This window comes from Nannospalax galili, unplaced genomic scaffold (genome assembly GCF_000622305.1).
Source record: "Nannospalax galili isolate Female #2095 unplaced genomic scaffold, S.galili_v1.0 scaffold911, whole genome shotgun sequence".
Taxonomy (NCBI): Eukaryota; Metazoa; Chordata; class Mammalia; order Rodentia; family Spalacidae; genus Nannospalax; species Nannospalax galili.
The window spans coordinates 1,146,012-1,168,634 of record NW_008329642.1 but is presented as its reverse complement, the minus strand read 5'-3'; the positions used below and the strand labels follow the sequence as shown (position 1 = coordinate 1,168,634).

The window sequence follows — 22,623 nt, the reverse complement described above, 5'->3', positions numbered from 1 at the left end:
TTTGATACACACACACACACACACACACACACACACATACACACACACACACTCAATTTTATGTCTTACAGGGCTTATACTGAGTTCAATATTGTATAACTGTATTAACTCAACTGTGAACCTAGAAACTTGCACCCACTTGTGAAAGAGATGTACTCTTGCTCTAGAGTGTGTTACTGAATATGTTAAAGCTGTAGTAAAATGCTTCTTCTAATCATGTAGTTATTAAAATTTTTTAAATGATAAAAAAAGATAGATATACATATGCCACGGAAAGAAGAGGGTTGAAAAATGACTTTTAGTAAAAGAAAACTAGACAAATCTAAATTCTGCCGATATATAAGATTCAAAAACTTAGTGGTTTTCCGAATTACTTCATTAAAAATTAATTCAGTTTGTATTTAGGAAGGCAAGCTTTGTTCCAAGAGAGGATGATACCAATTCCATTAGAAATCTTGTAAATATGTCGCTGACAAAGAGGAAAAAAGACCGTCTTTGTTGTTATAATTTCTCAGTGGCTTTCCATGTGATTCATTAAAGATATTTTTAACTTTTAAAAAAAATGAATTTTTCTGTATGAAACTGTGTATTTTAATAATGAAATGGGGATCTTTTTTAAAGGTTAAAACCTCATTTAAATTTATGTCTTATAGGGTTTATACTAAGTAAAATATTGTGTAACTGTATATAATATTGTAAAACTGTAATAATTCAACTGTAAACCTTAAAATTTACAGCCAATTTTGAAAGAGATGCATCTTAGCTCCGGAAATTGTTATTGAATGTGTCAATGCTGTTGTAATGAAATGCTTCTTCTAAGTATGTGGTTATTAAATAATTTTTTAGAAAATCAAAAAAATAAAATAAATAAATAAATAAACAAATTTTAAAAAGAATCCAACCTCTTTACCACACTTTCTCTGTTTCCAAGCCTGGTTCAGCTACTACTGCATCTCACCTGGACCACCACACAAGGTCTTGGCCCATCTCACTATATCTCCTCTGGCATCCCTGCAGTCCACCCTCAACAAGCAGCTAGCCCAATCTTTCTAAATTCTGAATTCATTACATATCCTTCTTCTTATTTTCCACTACCCTCAGGACAAAGTCAAAGCAAATTCATCTGGTGTTTGATCCTATGGGCCACACCCTCTTTTTCAAAACAGTATCATCACTTAGCTTCTAAAACACCATTCTGCTTTTCCTTCACTTCCCTTGGTCCTCATTCGTCTTGTAGCTACCAAACTCTGAACTATGTTAAGCACTTCAGGATTCAGTGCTTGGTCACAATCTCTTTGGATCTGTAGTCATTCACCTATAGGTCTCATAGCTTTAACTATCTCTGTATTGGTGACATCTGGATTTGGGTTGTTTACTTATTGGTTTGGGAAGGTTTTTTTTTTTCATTAGTGTGTGTGATGCAAATATGTGAATTCACACACCTTTAATCCCAGCACTCAGGAGACAGAGGCAGGGAGCTCTCTGTGAGTTGAAGGCTAGCCTGTTCTACATAGCAAGTTCTAGGCCAGCCAGGGCTATATAGTGAAACCCTATCTCCAAAAAATTCTCTTAAAAAGATCAAAGTCCCGGGGCTGGAGAGATGGCTCAGCAGTTAAGAGCACTGACTACTCTTGCAGAGGACCAGGGTTCGATTCCCAGCACCCACATGGCGGCTACAGACCATTCTTAACTCCACTTCCAGGGGACTCCAAAGCCCTCTTCTGACCTCCACAGCACTGCATGACACGGGTGCACTCACATACATGCAGGCAATACACTCATACACATAAAATAAAAATAATAAATAAAATATTTAAAAAAAAAAAAAAAAAAAAGAGCAAAGTCCCAGAGACTGGAAAAATGGTTCAGCAGCTAAGAGCACTGGCTACTCTTCTAAAGGACCTGAGTTCAGGTCCCAGCACCCACATGGCAGCTAATAACCACCTATAACTCCAGTTCCAGAGATCCAACACTCTTCTGGCCTCCATGGGAATTGCACATGGTACACTTACATACACGCAACCAAAACGCTAATAAAATAAAAAAATAAAATTTAAAAATAAGATCAAAGTCTGACCATATCCCTTCTCTACTCAAAACTCTCCAGCTGTCCCCTATTTCTTTTGAAATAAAGCTGAAGCCTTAATCATAGTCTTCAAGACCCTACAGTGTTTGTCTCCCACTCATTACTAATCAGTTCTTAGATCCTTTCAACACCTTGATCATTCCATTCTAGGCCCCCTGATGTTCCACAAACCCACCAAGCATGATACTACCACAGGACCTTTGCACTTGCATTTTCCATTCATCCTGCCATCAAGGATCCCTTCCCCTCTGTCATACATATGACTCACTCTGCACCACCTTTGTGTCTTTGTTCAAATGTCTCCTCAAGTCAGCCTGCCCCAATCACTTTATATAAGACTAAATGCCTAAATAACATACATGCATGTACATATGTACATACGAGACCTACTGGCCTCTTCCTATGTTTTGTTTTCCTGCTTAGCACTCTCCTTGTTTTATTTACTCTCACTCTCATTTTACTTACTAATTTTGCTTACTGTCTCTTTGTACCACCAGAATGCAAGCTCTCTGGGAAAAAGGATTCTTGTCTAGTCACTGATATGAGCATCTGCCTGGAGCATAATAAGTGCTCAATAAATGTTTAATGAATAAATAAATGTATGCAAGCATGAAGAATGAGTGAACAGCACTCTGAGATGCAATGCCAGCACTCCTGTCCAGAAATGTCTGTCACCTGTCCCCTCCTCACCTCTATAGAGCCAACCTACAGTCACCACCTGAGTCTGACACCAGACTTGTCCCTGCTTCTCAGCCTCTACACTTGCCATTCTCCCCTCTCCCTGGTCAATCCCTAGTATTTCCAGGTTTATGTGATTGTTTGTTGTTGTACTGGGGATTGAATCTAGGCACACTACCACTGAGCTACAGCCCTAGCCCTTTGAGTCACAGTCTCAAGATTCATGTCAAAGAAGTGTCTGCTGACACTGCCTATCGCCTTATACAAATTCTTCTGCCTGGCTTCCCACCAAGATTCTATGCCCTTTAATGACTGAACAATACAGCACAATGGACTTTGAGAATCTCCCTTCCTGCTTATCTCCCCCATTGCTCACAGGCCCTTTAGGTCACAAAGTTTATCTTATCCTGTCTTCTTAGTACAGATGGGTATCCAGTAGTCACACAATAAATGTTTTGTAAAGACATAAAAGTCCTCGCCTTCATAGAGTGTTTTCTCTCCTTAGTGCTCTTATGTCTCATCAACACAACACACTCATGAGGTGGTTATTATTACTAAACCCACTTTATGCGTTAAGAATTTGAAGGTCCAGTTCAGCGAGATGGCTCTGCAATTAAAGGTACTTGTTGCCAAAACTAACAATCTGAGTTTCATCACTGGGACCCACATGGTGGAAAGAGAGAACCAATTCCTGTAAGTTGCCCTCTGACTGCCACATTCATGCCATGGCATGCTCCATCCCCCCACCCCCAAAAAAACCAAATTAATTAATTAATTAATTTTTTAAATTGTTTTTAAAGAATGTGAGGGTTCAAAAGGTTAAGCATCTAGCAAAGGGCACAGGACTCCAGAGTCTGTTCTTTCAGTTCCAGAGTTCCCACACCTTACCCTAACCATGAATAAGTGCTTTCTCCTTCCAAATCTCAGTTTCCTTATAATGACTGGGGGGGCAGTTGGCCTGAGTCATCCAAGCAAGGTGTCTCCAGTAAGGTCAAACTCAAGCCGATTTCACTTTCCAAACATCACAAAAAGGAAACTCTCAAAGTTGAGAATCGAAACCTACAGCACGGAGCTGGCTGCATGCCAGCTCTGTTAAGGTGGCCCCAGACCTGCCAGCTTCAGCCTCAAGTCCCTCACTATATCGACCATGGCAACAGGTCTCAAAGTAGTGAGTCCCAGGAAGCCCATTTCCCACCTGGGGTTCCTTTCTGTTTGGTCCCTTTTTCCTACAGGGTAGTGGAGGTCAGCTGAAGAGGAGCCCCCTTAAAAAGGAGGGTGTGTAGCAGGAGCTGTGCGGTGCCTGGCTATATAAGCCCTGCAGCAGTGGCTCTCTCGGTTCAGACATGGCACTGGCCCAGGAGCTATACGGCACCCCAGCCTCCAGGCTGGACTCCTTCGTGGCTCAGTGGCTGCAGCCCAGTCGAGAATGGAAAGAAGAGGTGTTGGAAGCTGTACGGACTGTGGAGCAGTTCCTGAGGCAAGAGAACTTCCAGGGAGAACGGAGCCTGGGCCAGGATGTGCGAGTGCTGAAGGTGGTCAAGGTAAGATTAAACCTCTCTGTCCCCTCCCAACCAGAGCAAAGCGAAACCCAGAGTGACGGCCAGTCCCTTTGCTTTATAATCCCTAGTCCACACTCCTGACATCTCAGGAGTGACATCCCAGTTGACTGTCCATACCCCACTTTCTTACTGCCTTGAGTAGAATGAACCAGTAAGGACACTAACAATAGATCATATTTTGGGGGTACGATAGCCTGACCCCCTAATGTTCTGTTATTAACACTTCTCTGTGATATAGATACAGGTGCTGAACAGAGGTTCAGCAACCCAAGAGTTGGAATGATCAAATGTGAGGCAAGGCCTCTCATGGGACCCTACAGCTTGGGACCCCTGACATGGTGGCCCTTTTCCTCCATCTCAGCACTCTGGAGGAGGCAGAAAGAGGATCATAAGATGGAGGCCAGCCTAGGCTACAATAGTGAGACTATCTCAAAAAATAAAACACATGCACACACACAGAGAGTTTGGGGGCGATTGGAAATTTTTAAGGAAATTTCTGTTTGTTTTGTTAACTCTAATAGCAGTTGTGTGCTTACTGGGGACAATGCTCACCTTTCTTGGACTCAAATGCTAGACTATTTAGAAACAAAGTTCCTTGCTGTCAGTAACTTATTTTAAAGTGGTTGAGATAAAGTTTGGACATGCTGGGCATCTGAGTGTTGTTTGTAATTTTTTTCTTTTTTTCTGTATGTTTTAATGGGGATTCGAAAGGTGCAGTGTCTTGCTCAAAGTCACATGATTGGTGTTAGAGCTGGGTTTGAATTTGACTCCAAAGCCTATGATCCAAGTTTCTGACTAAAATTTCTCCCCAAACCCCTCCTTAACTTCATGCCACATTGTGTGCTAGCTAGGATCACAACTCAAAAGAGTTGGAGCTCAGTAGATCCTGCAAAGGGTTGGGGCAATAACTCAGTAAAGTGCTTGACTTGGAAGCTGAAGACCTGGGTTGGATCCCCGGCACCCTCTTAAAAAAAAACAAACAAGCATGGCAGCACACATTTGTAATACCAGCCCTGGGGAGGCAGAGACAGGAAGATCCCTAGGCCAGCCAGTCTAGCCAAATCATCAAGCCCTCGGTCCCAGTCTCAAAAAATAAGATGAAGGGGCTGGAGAGATGGCTCAGTGGTTAAGAGCACTGGCTGCTCTTCCAGAGGACCTGAGTTCGATGCCCAGAACCCACATGGTGGTTAACAACTGTCTGTAACTCCAGTTCCAGGGCATCTGATGCCCTCTTCCAACGTCTGCCTCTACAGGCATTGCATGAAATGGGTGCACCTACCTATATGCAGTCAATACACTCATACACATAAAATAAAAATAATAAATAAAATAAAAAACAAGATGGAGAGGCTGCGGCATGGTGAGGCACAACCTTTAATCCCAGTATTTGGGAGGTTAAGTCAGGCAGATCTCTGAATTTGAGGCCAGGCTGATCTGCATAGCAAGTTGAAGGCTAGTTGGGGCCACATAGTGAGACTCCGTCTCAAAAACAAAACAAACAAACAAAAAAACAAGAACAAAAATATAAGATGGACAGTTCCTGAAGAATGACACCCAAGACTGACCTCAGGTGTGCACACACACACACACACACACACAATGAATAAATACAAAGGAAAAAGATTAAACATATGGTTCAGTCTCCTGCCGTGAACAGATGGGGAAACTAATGCTCAAACAACAACAACCAGAAGAGTCCACTAGATAAAGAGGAGGAGGAGAAATGGGTGGCTGACTTCCTGGACACAAATCCCCATGCCTTTGGTATACAGTAATTTATCTAATGACTCACATTCTGTCATTATTTCACTTTATACATGAAGCATTTCAAGGCTCCAAATAGTCACATGACAAATAAATCAAGGGCAAGAGTTAAGGTCAAGGTTAGGTAGAGTTCTAATGTAATGATGGCGGTTCTGGAATCCATCCACAGCACCACAAAAAATAAGAAATAAAAGTCAATGTCCATTCCATGGCCCATGGCTCTTAGCAAGCAGGCAAGCCTGCTCCCTGCTTTTAATGGAATGAAATTATTCAGACTGCCCAGTATCCTCAAACACTATACAGTAGATGTTTCTACAGGTTAAGCATCCCTTATCAGAAATGCTTAGGTCCAGGAGTGTTTCAAATTTGGAAATATTTTTTCCTGATTTTAAACTATTTATATAAATATACATAATGAGGTATCTTGGGCTGGAACCCAAATCTACGTGTGAAATTTGTTTATGTTTTCACATAGCCTGAGCGCAATTTTGTTTTGGTTTTGGTTTGGTTTGTTTTGAGACAGGGTCTCCCTGTAGCCCCAGCTGGCCTGGAACTCAGTATGTAGACCAGGCTGTCCTCGATCTCACAGGATCTGCCTGCCTCTGCCTCTTGAGTGCTAGAGTTAAAGGCGTGGGCCACCATACCCAGCTGAAGGCAGTATTTTTTTGCCACATAAGATCAGCTATGAAAATTTCCACTTGAGGCATCTTGTTAACAGGATTTTAGTCTTAGATCATTTTGGATTTGTAATTTTCAAATTAGGGATGCTCAACCTGTATTCCTCTGGTGTGGACATTGTTCTGGATTGGGCAAGACTGAGCATCAGAAGGTGTGGACAAACAGGGGCCATAGTGGTGGGGCACACCTGTAATCCATCACTTGAGAGGCTGAGGCAGGAGGATCATGAGTTCAAGACCAGGCTGAACTATATAGCAAGCTCCAGGCTATCTCTGGGTTGCCTAGGGAAACTGTATTTCAATAAAAGAAAACAAAAAGAAGTCTGGACACTAGAGTCTAGCTGCAAACAGATCCTGAGTGCAAAATTTGTCTTCTGGGTTCTACCTTCCCACTTGTGAGGTGGGATGGCAGCAGTTCCCACCTGTCCTTGAAGGAGGGATGGGCATTAAGGGGATATTTTGCATGAAGGGCCCCAAGTGTGGCCTGGCACATGGCAGAGGGCCTTGGGGTGACAGACAGGGCTCTGTCTTTTGCAGGTGGGTTCCTTCGGGAATGGCACAGTGCTCAGGAGGAACACAGATGTGGAGTTGGTGGTGTTCCTAAGCTGTTTCCACAGCTTTCAGGAAGAGGCTAAGTACCACCAAGCTGCTCTGAGACTGATATGGAAAAAAGCATGCTGTTGCCAGGACCTGCTGGCCCTTGGGTTCTATGACCCAAGAGTGATGGAAGGAGTCCCCAGTGCCCTCGTCTTCACCATCCAGACAAGGGGGACCTGGGAACCCATCAATGTCACCATCGTGCCTGCCTACAGGGCCTTGGGTAAGAGGAAGAAAAAGTCAGTGAATCATATGCCTACCTTCTCCAGAGCCTCTGGTGACCACATGCTGAGCCCTGCATTCCTTCACCCTGCCTGAATCCTGGGCTGGGACTAAGCTGCTCCAGCATGCTCAAAGCTAACACTCTGACTTGAGAAACAGAAACTTATCACAGATAAACACATGACAAATGGTGGTCAGTGCTCAGGGGCATAAAGTTCAGTTCTCTGGGTAACCACTGAAAGAAAGCTCAGAAAGGGATTTTCTGTAGGAGGAATATTCTGGAAGATTTGAGACCCAACTGGAAAATGGGGTTAAATTAGGAACTGTGAGCCCTTCTTACTAGGCCCTTACCAGGTCATTGTGAGACTTCTCCCAGAAGCAAATCTGTGACCTGTGACAAGGACGTGAGGACATGCAGTTTATTAAGGAAGCCAGGAATTAAAACAGAAAAAGAGGATGCTAACACACAGTACATTACTGAGCGAGTTGACCCCAAGCAACTGACTTCCTGCCCCTGCAGAACTCAAAGCACAACATAGAGTACTCCTATTAGCCCACAATCCATTACTCTGCAGTGTTTATCCACCAGCTTCCCTCGGTCATTAGCTGCCAGCAGCCTCCTAGAGCAGTGAATGACCTGCACTTACTATTTGTCCTCAGGCAGAGAATCCTAAGTGTTAGATATCAACCACATCTGTTCTAAGCCCAGGCAATATTGGTTTTTTTAAAAATATTTTTTATTGTTTTATGTGTATGCATGTATTGCTTGTATGTAAGTAAGTGCACCCGTATCGTGTAATGCCCACAGAGGACAGAAGAGGCTGTCGGATCCCCTGGAACTGGAGTTACAGACAGTCGTTAGCTGCCATGTGGGTACTGGGATTCGAACCTGGGTCTTCTGCAAGAACAACCAGTGTTCTTAACCACTGAGCCATCTCTCCAATATTGGTTTTTATGTAAGTCAGTTTTACACTACTGTAACAAAATACTTGAGGTGAACAACTTAAAAGGGGATACGGTCTGTTTTAAATCATGGTGTCAGGGGTTTCAGAACACAATCACTTGGTTGTTCCTGTTGTTCTGGGCCTATGGAGGCACAAGACATCACAGTAGTAGTGGATGGTGAAAGAGACCTGTTCATTTTCCAGGAAGGACAGAGAAAAAGTGGGGAGGACATCTATAAGCATCTCTATATTCCCTTCAAATGCATGCCCCCATGACCTATCTTCTTTGAACCTTCACCCCTTACAGGTTCTGCTATCTCGCACTAGCTCCACAGACAGCTAAACCTTTATTTAGCACATGGGTCTCTCGGGGGACATTAAAGATTCAAACCATAACTGGCTTTATATCATGTGCCAATTCCCACCGATTCTAGTGGTCATGTATCACTATTACATGGAGAATGTGTTAGAGACAGGATCCGGTCTCAATAAGAAAGTGATTCCTGCTTCCCTATGAATATTGGCAAATTTTACTCAATCATCCAGAAAGAGGCCTATTAATCCAACAGCTATTAAAGAAAGCTGGGAATGTTGGGGACATCAAGGAAGGCCCAGAGGTGTGGGAAGCCCAAGGCTGGCTCTCCAGAATAGGAATCTCACCAGCTAGGTGTGGTGGCACAAGTGTTTAAAGCAGGTGGCTCTCTTGAGATTGAGGCCAATCTGGTCTACATAGGGAGTTCCAGGCTAGCCAAGGCTACATAGGGAGACTCTGTCTCAGGGAATAAATAAATAAATGAAAATAAATAAATAAATGTCTCATCAGAAGGACAATCAAACAAAGCAAAGCTTTGGGGGACCAGAGAATATGAAGTCCCAAGTCTTGTGGAGAGGCCAATGAGTGGCCAGGTCCCACCCCAATGCCCAATGCCTACCCCCACGGGGCTTCCAAAATCCTCAGTCTGTCCTTGCTTCCTCTCTCCTCAGGGCCTTCCAGTCCCAACTCTCAGTCACTCTCTGAGATCTATGTGAATCTAATCAAGGCCAATGGGTACCCTGGATATTTCTCCCCGTCCTTCTGCGAGTTGCAGAGAAACTTTGTGAAACACCGACCAACAAAATTAAAGAGCTTCTTGCGATTAGTCAGACATTGGTACCAGCAGGTAAGGAGGTTGCCAGGATGGGACCGGAGGGAAATGGAGGCAGAAGAGGAATGGCAGTGACCAATAGCAGTCCCAGGAAAATGCATCGAGGGAAATGGGGAAGAGCAGGACAAGGCTAGGCTTTTGAACTACAAAGTGAATCTTATTCAGTAAAGAAGATGAGGAAGGTGAAGAAGAGGAGGAAAAGAACGAGAAACAGTAAAAGAAAGAGGAAAGCCATGATAGAGAGTATTTCAGTAATCACGTTTGTAATGCTGCAGTCAGGGTCTCCTTTGGCAGCTTCACTGTGTATCTGAACATTAATCCCGGCAAATTCAGGACTAAGGGGAGGAAAGAGTCCTTTAAATCCACCCATACCAATCCGCCTCTCAGTGATCAAGCACCTGAGTGTCACAGTCATTATTCAGTAAACTACTTTTTAGATGTCATGTGTGGTATCTGAAAAGAACCAAGTAGATTTCAAAATAACCAGATGGATAGAATCACCTAAACTTAGGAAAGAAAAGAATCAAACACACACACACACACACACACACCACAGAAAAAAGATGCTTTCTTGTTAAATAAATAAATGCTAAGGGAGAGGCCAGGTATGGTGACACATACCTGTAACCCCAACACTTGGAAGACTGAGGCAGGAGGATCAACTTGAACTGGATAGTGAGTTTCAGGCCAGCCTATGCTACACAGTGAGACCCTGTCTCAAAATAAATAATAAATAAATAAATAAGTAAACGGAGGCTAGTGAGATGGTTCAGCAATTGAGCGAGCACACTGCTCTTGTAGAGGACCTGAGTTAAGTTCCCAGCATTCATGTCAGGCAGCTCACAAATGCCTGTGGCTATAGCTCCAGAGGATGACACTCTTTTCTGTCCTCTTTAGACACCTGCTCTCATGTGCACATACACACACACATAATTAAAAAGAAAAATAAATGTTAAAATTTAAGTAAACACATGCACAAAGTGGTGAAATTTTAGAATGAATAACTGTTTTTAATAGATATTTTAAAAGATGAAAAATCACAAAATTATCAATGTTAGAACATTTAGGTTTAGTCTGCTTATGGTGGGAAAACATGTTTATCAACCAATACTGACTTATCTTTAGATGATAGCATCACCAGAGCCAGGGATGAGGCCGTCTTTCCAGTAACTTCTAAGAGATGTTCAAGGTTTTATGTATTTAGAGAACAAGGACTAAGCACATTTGTCCCATTCATTCTAAAGCATTTTTCTTCCTCACTGTACCATGTACATTTATCGTGATGCCCACAGAGCAGCACATCAGTTGACTCATGTAATTCTTCTCAAATCTCCGACCCTAAGACAAAGATTTGGCCAAATAATTTGTTCTTGTTGTTGTTTGTTTGGGGCTTGAGGCGGGAGGGGAGGTTAAGAAGGATCTCCCTGTAGCCTAAGCTGCTCAGCTGGTTTGGAACTCACTATGTGGATCAGCCTGGCCTCAATTTCACAGAGACTCACCTGGCTCTACCTCCTGAGTGCTGGGATTAAAGGCATAGACCGCCATGCCCAGCTTGGCCAAATAGTTCTGCAGTCATCTTTTGACTCTTTTTTTTTAATGTGCATGAGGGTTTTGCCAGCATGTAAGTAAGTGTATCTGTGCTGTGCAATTCCCATGAAGGCCGTACTAAAGCACTGGATTCCCTGGAACTGGAGTTACAACGGGTCGTTAGCCAAAATGTAGGTGCTGGGAACTGAACCAAGTCCTCTGGAGGAGCAGCCAATGTGCTTAACCTCTGAGCCATCGCTCCAGTCCTGTTGACTCATAATTTATTAACTTCATATTTTTTTATTTGACGGTTTTTTAATCCAGTGGTTCTATCAATACATATGGTCTCATAGTGAATAAAGGACAAAACCAGAGTTCCATAAGACTAAAGAGATGAAGAATTCACTTTTGTCCAGAAGTTTTACAACGTCATTAAAGTTGCTTTTCAGTGTCCTCATTAGTCCATCTACTGGATTCAGGGCGTACAACTTACCTCCCCTAGGTTTTGTCTGTCAAATCTTCATCATAACAGTTATCAGAGGCGCCCAGATTTGTTAATGCCCATTGTCTACCAAAAAAAAAAAGGTGATATTTTCATTGTCTATAATGCTGGGGTTTCATAAGCTTACAGCAAGAACCAGGTCAGTTTCCAAAGACTTTATAAGCATCATTTCCACATATAAAGACTTGTCTTTGACTCTTTTTTGGAGATTATATATGTGTGTATATATACATACATGTGTAAATATATTTGATACACAAATACAGTAATCTCTTGGTATTCAAGAAGGGTTCTGGGACCCTCTCAGATGCCAAAATCCAAAGACACCTAAATTCCATAAGTAAAATGGCATAGCATTTGCATGTAACCTATGCCTACTGTGATGGTTATCACTAATTATAAGTGTGACAGGATCTGGAGTCACCTAGGAGACAAGTCTCCAGACACACCTGTGAGGAAGTCTTTAGCCTCTGGCTGTATCTGTGAGAGATTATATTGATTGGGTTAATTTAAGGTGAGAAGACTCACAATAAAAGGGGGTGGCACCATCCCCTAGGTTTGGGTCCTGGACTATTATGTTCATGGAGCAATCAAGCTGAGCACATGCATTCATTGTCTCCACTTCCTGATTGTGGATGCCACATGACCAGCTGCTTCAGGCTCCTGGCACTTTGACTTCCCCACTATGAGGCCTGTACCCTTGAACTACAAGCCAGAATAAACCCTTTCTCCCCTTAAATTTTTTATTTCTTTCTTTTATTTTATGTGTATGAGTGTTTTATCTGCATGTATATAAGTGTACCCATGTTGTGCAATGCCTGTGGAGGTCAGAAGAAGGTGTCAGATGTCCTGGAACTGGAGTTACAGATGGTTGTTAGCTGCTATGTGGGTGCTAGGAATTGAACCCAGGTCCTCTGCAAGAGCAGCAGTCAGTGCTTTTAACTGCTGAGCCATCTCTCCAGCCCCCCACTTTCTCCCCTTAACTACTTCTGTTAGAGTATTCTATCACAGCAACAGGAAAAGAAGCTACGACATGTACCCTGCCATATATTTAAACCATCTACATTACTCATAAGACCTCATATAATTTAAACACAGTAAATAGTTGCTATTCTGTACTATTGAGAGGATAACAACAAGAAAAAAGTCCATGTATGTTCAATACTGACATACTTATTTTGGTCCTAAGATTTCCAAGCCATAGTTGGTTGAATTCTCAGAAACTCGCATAAACTTGTATAAAGAGGGTAGACTATATACCTGTACATATGCGTGAAGCATACGACTCAGTGCAGTTTTAGAAACTTTCCCCAGTGCTTTTGTCTGAGCGCTGGACACTAAAAAAAAAAAGTTTTAGGTTTTGATTTGTTGCCTGGTTTGGTTTTGTTATCATTTAAGTGACCTACATTACATGTGCATTGTGTAACCACCACCTTGTCTAGTTCTAAAACTATGTCATAATCCCAAACAAACCTTTGCCCCCATTGAACACTGTTCTAGTTTGGTTTCTGTTGCAGTGATAAAACACTGACTGAAAAGCACCTTGGGAAGGAAAGGGTTTATTTCATCTTACATCTTAGAGTCCAACATCAGGGCAGGGACCTGGGGGCAGGAACTGAAGCAGAGACCACAGAGGAGCTCTGCTTATGGCTCTCTTCCTCTGACTCGCTCAGCTACTTTTCTTACACAGACCAGGCCCACCTGCCCAGGGGTAACACTACCCCACAGTGGGCTGAGCCTTCCTCCATCAGTTAGCAAACATGAAAATGCCCCACAGGCATGGCCACAGGCCCATCTGATTAAGAAAATTCCTCAGTTGAGCTTCCCTCTTCCCAATAATTCTAGTTTGTGTCAAATAGACAAATACTAACCAGCACAGCACTAACTTCCCACATCTTGCTACCTCCTGCCCTGCTTATCACTACTCTACTTCTCTCTCTGTGAATTTGCCTATTTGGGGTACCTCATAAATTAAGTCATACAGTATTTACCCTTCTATGTCTAGATTATTGATCCTTGATTCTATTCGGAGGTGCTTTTGTTTGTTTTGCTTTGAGACAGGGTCTCATGCAGCCAGACTGGCCTTGAACTCTTGATTCTTCTGCCTCTGCCTCCCAAGTGCTTCACCACACCCAGCTTTTCCTTGATGTTTTTACAAATATTTTTAATTAATTTTTGTCATATGTATTTGTGTGTGTCTATGTGCGCACACATGTGTGCACATGCCAAAGCACACATGTGGATGTCAGAAGACAACTTCTTGGTCATCAGGCTTAATGGCAAGTGACTTTTCCCCACTGAGCCATCTTGTGGAACTGTTTTTGATTCTTAATACCTAATGGGGTGAGGTTTCTGGCCTGAATACAAATTTGATTTATTTAGTTCTATCCTAGCAGGAAGAGGATACATGGCCATTGAAAGCAGAATAACTTAGTAAAGACCCTTTGTGAATACTTAATCATTATCCTAAACAGCTTTGTTAATAAGGCCAATTATATATGCTATTGTTTTACAAAATAGTTATCCTTTTCTGATGATTTGTTAATAATATATTATGGGAATTTTTAATTCTGAGATGTCAGAATATCATTTAAAGAATGCTTTAACTTGTACAACTATAGTTTTACTTTGAAGGACATGCAAGGAAAGGTTTTCTTTTCTGTATGGCCATAAGTAGAACACTGATCTTGTAATACTTGTTTTATTAATCTTTAATTAAGCAATCTGGTTTTATAAAGTCATATGCTTTTGGAATAAAAGGGTCTGGTAAAAATCTGTCTCAGTCCCCTTTGGTGGCAATGTCAGTCTTTACCTATGGATTTATCACCAAATCCACACTATAGATTTCTTATAGTGGAATGAAGATCCTGCCATCTCTCACAGACAGATTATACTTCAATCAAACCACTCTTCCATAAAATGCTTTGCTCACTTGAACACATAAAGGCAAGTAGAATCTGCTGTCAGCTTTGTTGCACACCTATAATCACAGCACTCAACCTAAGTTTAAACCAAGCCTGGGTTACATAGCAAGGCCCAGTCTTGGGTTAAAAAAAAGAAAGGCCAGGCGTGGTGGTGTATGCCTTTACTCCCAGCACTTGGGAGGCAGAGGCAGGTGGATCTCTGTGAGTTCAAGGCCAGCCTGGTCTCCATAGTGAATCCAGGCCAGCTGGGGCTACAGGGAGACCCTGTCACAAAAAGATCAAAAAGGGGGAAAAAAAGAATTTAAAATCGGGCTGGTGAAGTGGCACAATGGGTAAAGGCCCTTGCCACACAAGCTTGACAACCTGAGTTCAATGTGATCCTGGGAGCACATGTAAAGCAGAAGGAGAGAACTAATACCACAAAGTTGTCCTCTGACCTCCACACGTGCAGCATGGCATGTAAACCCACACATATACATCACATACACACAGACATGTGCACAATACAAAGAAGAAAGGGAGGGAGGAAGGAAGGAAAGAAAGAAGGAAATAAGGAAGGATTTAAAATCTCAGCAGTGTTCAAAAACTAAATTGTATTGCCCTAAGTATGCATTAAAGAACAATTTGAAGTCCACCAGACCAACCTAGGTCCTTAATCCTAAAATGGGGAAGCCAAGGCCCAAGGAGGAAAGGTGACTTGGTCGAAGTTACACAGCCAGTAGTGGGGAAGAGCAAGGACTAGAGTCTGGATTTCCCAGACTTTGGCCTGATGTCATCCTTACACCTAATCTTGGCACCTCTCTGTGTCCCTTCCCATCTCTTTCAACAGTACGTGAGAGACAAGTGCCCCCGGGCCAACCTGCCCCCTTTCTATGCTCTGGAGCTCCTGACCATCTATGCCTGGGAAGCAGGCACTCAGGAAGATGATAACTTCAGGCTGGATGAAGGCCTCACCACTGTGATGGAATTGCTCCGGGACTATGAACTCATCTGCATCTACTGGACAAAGCACTACACACTCCAGAACCCAGTCATTGAGGCCTTTGTCAGAACGCAGCTCAAAAAAGAAAGGTACTGCTTGCCACGGAGTCTGCAGAAAAGCAAAACAAAAGAGAGAATTGAGGGAACTAAGATGTCCAGTCTTACGAGATGACATTATTAAGTACACAGTTAAGACTGGCACAGCAGTTAACATTGAAATTGAAAGTGGACAAGTCCCAGTGCAAAGCCAATCAAGATTTCCCAGGGGCTTAGGAGATACAAGGCAGTTGTTCCCAAAGTCACCTAGCCACCCTACTTTAGCCCTCTTGCTCCCAGAAGACCATTTCAGCACTTTTGAGAGAACATGAGAAACTGGGAGTACTGACTGCAGAGTACTTGCTGAGCATGCACAAGGCCCTGGGTCTGATCCTGAGCATGGAGGCAGGTTTAGAGGCAGTGGGTAGGAGATATTATTTTCATGCCAGGCATAGTTGGTACACACCAAAAATCTCAGACTCTGGAGGCTGAGGCTGGAGAATTACATAATAAAGTGTTTGCCCCACAAGCCTGAGTATCTGTAAAAATCTGGGGTGGGGTGCACACCTGTGATTCCAGCAATGGGAGGCAGAGACGAGGGTATCCCTGAGGTGTGCTGGCCAGCCAGTCTGGCCAAATTTTTGAACTCTAAGTTCAGTGAGAAACCCTGTCTCAAAAAATAAAGTGGAGAAGTAACTGAGGCCTGATGTCGACCTCTGGCCTCTGGCGCACACACACACACACACACACACACACACACACACACACAAATTATATATAATAAAGAAAATGGAACTGGGCGTGGTGGCAAACACCTTTAATACCAGCACTCGGGAGGCAGAGGCAGGTGGATCTCTGTGAGTTCAAGTCCAGCCTTGTCTACAGAGCAGGTTCCAGGCTAACCAGGGTTACAGGGAGACCCTGTCTCAAAAGGACAACAACAACAAAAAAAAAAAGAAAATGGGAAGAACCTTGGAGACTCAGTTTGAAATCTCAGCTCTATCATTTTTTCACTGACAAGAGCCTTGGCAAGAGTAAACAGAAACCAAGCCAGGCAAAGTGGCACCCATCTATAATCCCAGCAACTGGCTGGGAAATTAGGCAGGATTGCCAAGGGTTCAAGCCAGCCTAGGCTGCATAGTGAGTTTGTGGGCAGCCAGGGTACACATTGAGACCCTGTCTTAAACAAATACAAAGGGACTGGTGAGGTGGCTCATAGAGTAAATGTGCCTGACAACCTGACTTCAGTCCCAGAGACAGACATGGTAGAAGGAGGGAGAACTAATTGCAGAAGTTTTCCTCTGACCTCCATGTGCACATGCACACACAATAAATAAATACATAAATGTAATCTTAAAGTTAAAATCTAAAGTAATGAAAAAAGAGTAAATGTTCCCTACATTGAAGGACTGTTGTGAGAGTCACAGAAAATTCATATTAAGGGTTCACAGTGTCTGGTGTACAGTAAATGCAGCATAAATTTTCAGGATTGTAGCACAAGCCATCAGTGTCCCACTTACATGCCCTTGGTTCTTGACCCTCTCCGTGAAGGCTGGATCAGCCTCCACCTACTAGCATCTGCCTCCCTTTGCCTGCAGATTCCCTTTCACCAGTGGACTCACTCCAGGACAGCCCTCAACAAATGCTCCCTCTTTTCTCAAATGAAAGACTCTGGTTCCTGTCTTCCACACTTTTCCAGAGTTCCCCAATGGGTCTTTAGTTGCCTGTAGTGGTTATGACCTTGATACTTGCTCCCCCTTACCCTGTCTCACTTTTTCAATCCCTTATTAGTACTTCCTGGGATTTCCTTCTACATTGCCCAAACCCTTATCCACGGACCTGATTCTGGGGGAATCCAACCCTTTCTATGGAAATATTGCATTAGAGATGTTCAGTATTCCATTGTATTGGTGTTGAAGGGTTTGTTGTTTGGTTTGTTAGCCTGGTTTTTGTTTGTTTGTTTGTTTGTTTTGCAAAGAAGAAAACTCAGGGACTCTAATAAAGACAGGATTTACTCTAAGGATACAGTTGGAAATAATTTCTGGATCTTAGGCAGACCTAGAATTTCAGCTCTCTCTCTCTCTCTCTCTCTCTCTCTCTCTCTCTCTCCCTCCCTCCCTGCCCCTCATCTCCCAATCTATCTCTTTCTTTCCCTACATGCCCTTACCCTTCTCCTCTGACTTCATCTTTCCAACCTGCCCTGCTCCCCATTTCCCTCCAGTTGGTCAGGGGCCTCCAAACCCCAGAGGAAAACAGTCTGATCTTTGGGCACAGGTCCTGCATAGTGGGTCGGGCACCTGCTGAGTCATCCACCAGAAGAAAGAATGAGCTTTTCTACATCAGGTGTCTCAGACCTCACGAGATAGCCTGGGCTAGTCCCTGATGCTCTCAGTCAGGACTGTTTCAGACAGCAGGGGATGCTGGGAGTCATAGGCATGAAGCTCCCAAGTTCACCCCAGTATCCTTCTTTCACATTCTATCACATGGACAAAGTCACCACTCCTAAGCTCCAATTTCTTGGAAAACAAAGGCTAGTTCTTGCTTATGAGCTCTGCATCTACCTCGTGTGATCATCTGAAGAAGGCCATCAGACTCCACTCAAGCCAGCGATATTTAGAATATTCATTCAATGTTTGTAATAAGAAGAGATGCTTGGAAGCAGCCCAAGCTCTTGTCTGTCAAGCAAAAGAATTAAAATAGGTAAGAATGCCATCTACTGGGGGCTGAAGAGATGGCTCAGCTGCTCTCACATAGGACCAGGTTTCAATTCCCAGAACCCACATGGTGGCTAACAACCCTCTGTACTCCAGTTCTGGGGAAATCCAAAGCCCTCTTCCGATTCCATGAGCATTGCACGACACAGGTGCACCTACATACATGCAGGCAATACATGCATACACATAAAATAAAATAATAAATTTTTTTTTAAATAAGATGGCCTGGAGAGATGGCTCAGCAGTTAAGAACACTGACTGTTCTTGCAAAAGACCTGGGTTCAAATCCTAGAACCCACATGGCATCTAACAACTGTTCGTAACCAGTTCCAGGGGATCTGACCATCTCTTCTGTCCTCTGAGGGTATTGCACCACACGGGTGCATTTACATATGCAGACAATACACACATAGACATAAGATAAAAATAATAAAATATTTTTTAAAAAAAGAAAACCATCTATTGACTACGAGAACTTAAGGAGGTTCATGCCTCAGTTTCCTCACCTGTGAAATAGGGTCATCAATACTAGTAATAATAAGCCCTATCTTATAAAACTGTTGGAAGGATTAAAACAGGTTAACCCAGGGTTTGGCCCAATGCTTCAATAACAGTCCATAGGTGCTGTTGCTGTCGCTGTTATCCAAAGTCATTCAGCAGTTCTGGCCTCAAACTTGTGCAGCCTACTATGACTTTGAAAGGCCCACCTGCCCAAGTGGTTCAATGTCATTGCTCCAGGATACCTCCTGAGGCTTCACCCTTTCTACCCACCCCACAAATTCTTTGCAAATTCCTAGAGTGCTCTCCTCAAGAACATTTCCTTAGAAATTTCATCATCTCCATTCTCTTGCTCTCCAGTGATGTTTCTGGGCCCTCTGATTGACAGCTCTGGGCCGTGGACATACAATACAAGGTTACTGGAATGGATAGTTGCTGAGCAGTGTCTTCCTGGCTTACAGCCTCCAAGCCAGAAGGAGCCTGGGCATCCTCTCTCTGTATTGCAGGCCCATCATCCTGGACCCAGCGGACCCCACCCACAATGTGGCGGAAGGGTACAGATGGGACATAGTCGCTCAGAGGGCCAACCAGTGCCTGAAACAGGACTGTTGCTATGACAACAGGGACACCCCAGTCTCCAGCTGGACAGTGAAGGTAATGGTTCCTCCTAGGACTGTTAGGTCACTCAGAACAATACAACTGTGTAGCATTGGTTCATCCATTTTGGTGCCAGTGGAAAACAGCATTTCAGAGGCAGAAGTCTGGGGCCCTGAGACATCACCCACCTGCTCTGTGAACTTGGGGAATTCTTTCTCTGAACCTCCGGATCCTAATCTTTACATTCTTCTTTCTTTTTCCCATAGCGTACTAGAAAATCAGTTCCATGTTCCTGATGATTCTTAGCATAAGCTAGGCAAAACTAAGTCAACTCAATTGGTTGTCAGTGCCAGTGTGGGGCTTAGAGTTGGGGTGGGGAGGAAAAAACAGGTAAGGTACAGACATAGGACATGACTTTTGTCCTCACGAATACACATTATGGTGTTAAAAGTAAATGTGCACAAAACCGCTAGACAGATTTCCAGAAAATATAAGATACTCATAAAATTTTAAATGTCAAGAAACATTATATGATGATAAACAATGGCATGAGCAAAGATCATAATAATGTAATTTATTCGATTGCTCTTTACAGCTTGTGAAGTTTTTGTCTGGGGGCTGTCTCCATTGGTCTTCACCAGTAATTCTAAAACGAAAGAAAGTTGAATATACTTATAATCACTGCTACTATGGTTGTTGCTATTTTACAGAGTAGGAAGCTAAGGCTCAGATAGGTTAAATGAATCAAGCTCATACTGTTGATAGGCAGCAAAGCCAAGATTGCAAACTGAGAATAAAGGTTATCTAGAGTTACTAGGCGAGAGTCCTGGAAGGTGCTTCATGCCTAAACACCAGGGAGGGATGTGAGTGCTCAGAATAGAAGACATTTGGGTTGGTGAGATGGCTCAGTGGGTAAGGCACTTGCCACCAAGTCTGTTGACCTGAATTCAATCCCCAGGACCCACACAGAAGATGAGAACAGATTCCTGCAAGTTGTTCTCTGACCTCTGCACATGTGCCATGGCACAAGCATGGGGACACACATGCCTGCCCATGTGTGCACACACACGTTATTTTTATATTATTCTTATTTTATGTATATGAGAGTTTTGCTTGCACATATGTAAGCATATCCATGCATACAATGCCCGTGGAGACCAGAAGAGGGCATCAGATCCCCGAAACTGAGGCTGGGGAAGGGAATTTATGCACATCAGACAGAAATGTGAGCTTAACTGCTCTCTCCCTCCCCTTTGCAGAGAACACCAGATATCCAGGTGACTGTGGAGCAGTGGGGTCACTCTGATCTGATCCTCTGGGTGAACCCTTATGAGCCCATAAAGAAGGTTAAAGAGAAAATTCGACTGAGCCGGGGCTACTCAGGCCTGCAGCGCCTGTCCTTCCAGGAGCCCAGGGGCGAGCGGCAGGTCCTCAGTGGCCACTGTTCCTTAGCCTACTATGGAATCTTCTCCAACACCCATATCTGCCTGTTGGACACCATCTCCCCTGAGATCCAGGTCTTTGTTAAAAATCCAGATGGTGGGAGCCACGCCTATGCCATCCACCCCTTTGATTTTGTCCTAAGCCTGAAACAGCAGATTGAAGACAGACAGGGGCTGAGCAGCAAGCAGCAGCAGCTGAAGTTCCGGGGTCAAGTCCTGCAGGACTTCTTTGATTTTGCATCCTATAACATCCAAGACAGTGTCACCCTCGTGCTGTCTAAGAAAAGGGAAGACGAGGCTTCATTGGCATCCAGCTAGTTTCCTTTGGGCACGTCTCTGTACTTGTGCAAACTATCTCATCCCAAACTCAGCCCTCCTTCCAGTTCCCTGCTGGAATGCTCTAGGTCTTTTCCAGTACCTTGCCAGTAGGGATCCAGGAGGAATGTGAGAAGAAATACACAACTAGACAATGGACAGAACCTATGTGGCAATAGAATTCTGACCCACGATCTGCAGCAACCAGTTTGGAGGCAAAACCACCACCTCTGTGATACTCAACCTCAAACTGTCAGGACTTGGTCAATAAATGTCAATTTCTCTAATAAGCAACTCTGGCTAGTTCAGAGGAAGCTCTCCTGGTGATCTCATTGCCAGTATCCCCACACCAACAACCTCCAACAAGACACACCTGAAACCTTCCTTCCTCTTTTCTCTCCATTTCTCTGCCTGCCTCTGACAAGGGACAGTGGCTCATTCCTTTGCTAATTGGGAATAAACAGCCTCTGTTTGTTCTCATTTGAGTGGTCTTCATTCATTTCCACAGATACTAATGTCCTGATGGTTATTGCTTAATAAAAATGTTTTAAACTAATTCTGCAATAAAGTTGTGCAATGGAACATGAGAAAGCACAAACATACCTCGGATTCATAACATGTTTGATTTTGAAATAATTTCTGGTCTTTGCACATTCTGAAACCTTTTAGCACTGTAAATTTTTTATTTGTGTGTATGAGTGTTATGCCTGTGTGTATGTAAGTGCACCTGTGTCATGCAATGCCCCAGAGGACAGAAGAGGGAGGGTCTCAGATCACCTGGAAATGGAGTTACTGGTGGTTTTTCAGCCACCATGTGGGTGCTGGGATTCTAATCCAGGTCTTCTGCAAGAGCAGCCAGTGCTCTTAACCACTGAACCATCTCTCTAGTCCCATAGTATTGTCAATTTTTTTATGAACCTCCACTACATTCAGTTACCCACAGTTTAAGAAACTGGAGGCCACAAAACTAGAGCATTTTCCATACTAAACTGTGCATGTGAATCACTTTAAAGAGTGCCTCTTGGAGCTGGAGATATAGCTCAGTGACAGAGTGCTTGCCTAGCATACACAAGGCCCTAGGTTCCATCTCCAGCACTAAGAAAAGGCAGTACTTCTCACTTTATGTGCAACTCAAAGAGAGAGGGTTGGGGGGGGTGTTTGTTTTGTTTTGGGTTTTGCTTTGGCTTGATTTGGTTTTGGAAGCTGATTTGGTTTTGTGGTTTGGTTTTAGGAAGCAGAAGGCCAGTCTGGTCTGGTCTGATCCAGTCCAGTCTGGTTTTTAAAAGCAGATTCTGCGATTTAGCCACTGTCTCAAGTGATGCCTGGCAGCTGGTTTACAAACTACCCTCTACCTAGTAAGGCCCCAGCTATTAGAAGAAACACGGAATCATGGAAGATTCTGATCCAGTTAGTTT

At 43.4% G+C, this 22,623-nt stretch overlaps 1 protein-coding gene across 3 annotated transcripts; it reads left to right on the top strand.

The window, feature by feature from the left end:
• Positions 1-4,101: 4,101 nt before the first annotated feature.
• Oasl (2'-5'-oligoadenylate synthetase like) lies at positions 4,102-21,810 on the top strand. 3 transcript variants are annotated; one of them, XM_017800063.2, is made up of 6 exons: positions 4,102-4,305; positions 7,302-7,584; positions 9,512-9,687; positions 15,455-15,696; positions 19,361-19,508; positions 20,711-21,810. In XM_017800063.2, the coding sequence occupies exons 1-6, from the start codon at positions 4,108-4,110 to the stop codon at positions 21,209-21,211; spliced, it is 1,548 nt and encodes a 515-aa protein (XP_017655552.1). In that variant the 5' UTR covers positions 4,102-4,107; the 3' UTR covers positions 21,212-21,810. The 3 variants fall into 3 exon arrangements, with proteins under 3 accessions (XP_017655552.1, XP_017655553.1, XP_029423154.1); XM_029567294.1 differs by lacking the exon at positions 7,302-7,584 and having other exon boundaries at positions 4,114-4,305; XM_017800064.2 differs by lacking the exons at positions 15,455-15,696; positions 20,711-21,810 and having other exon boundaries at positions 19,361-19,471.
• The last annotated feature ends 813 nt before the right edge of the window (positions 21,811-22,623 follow it).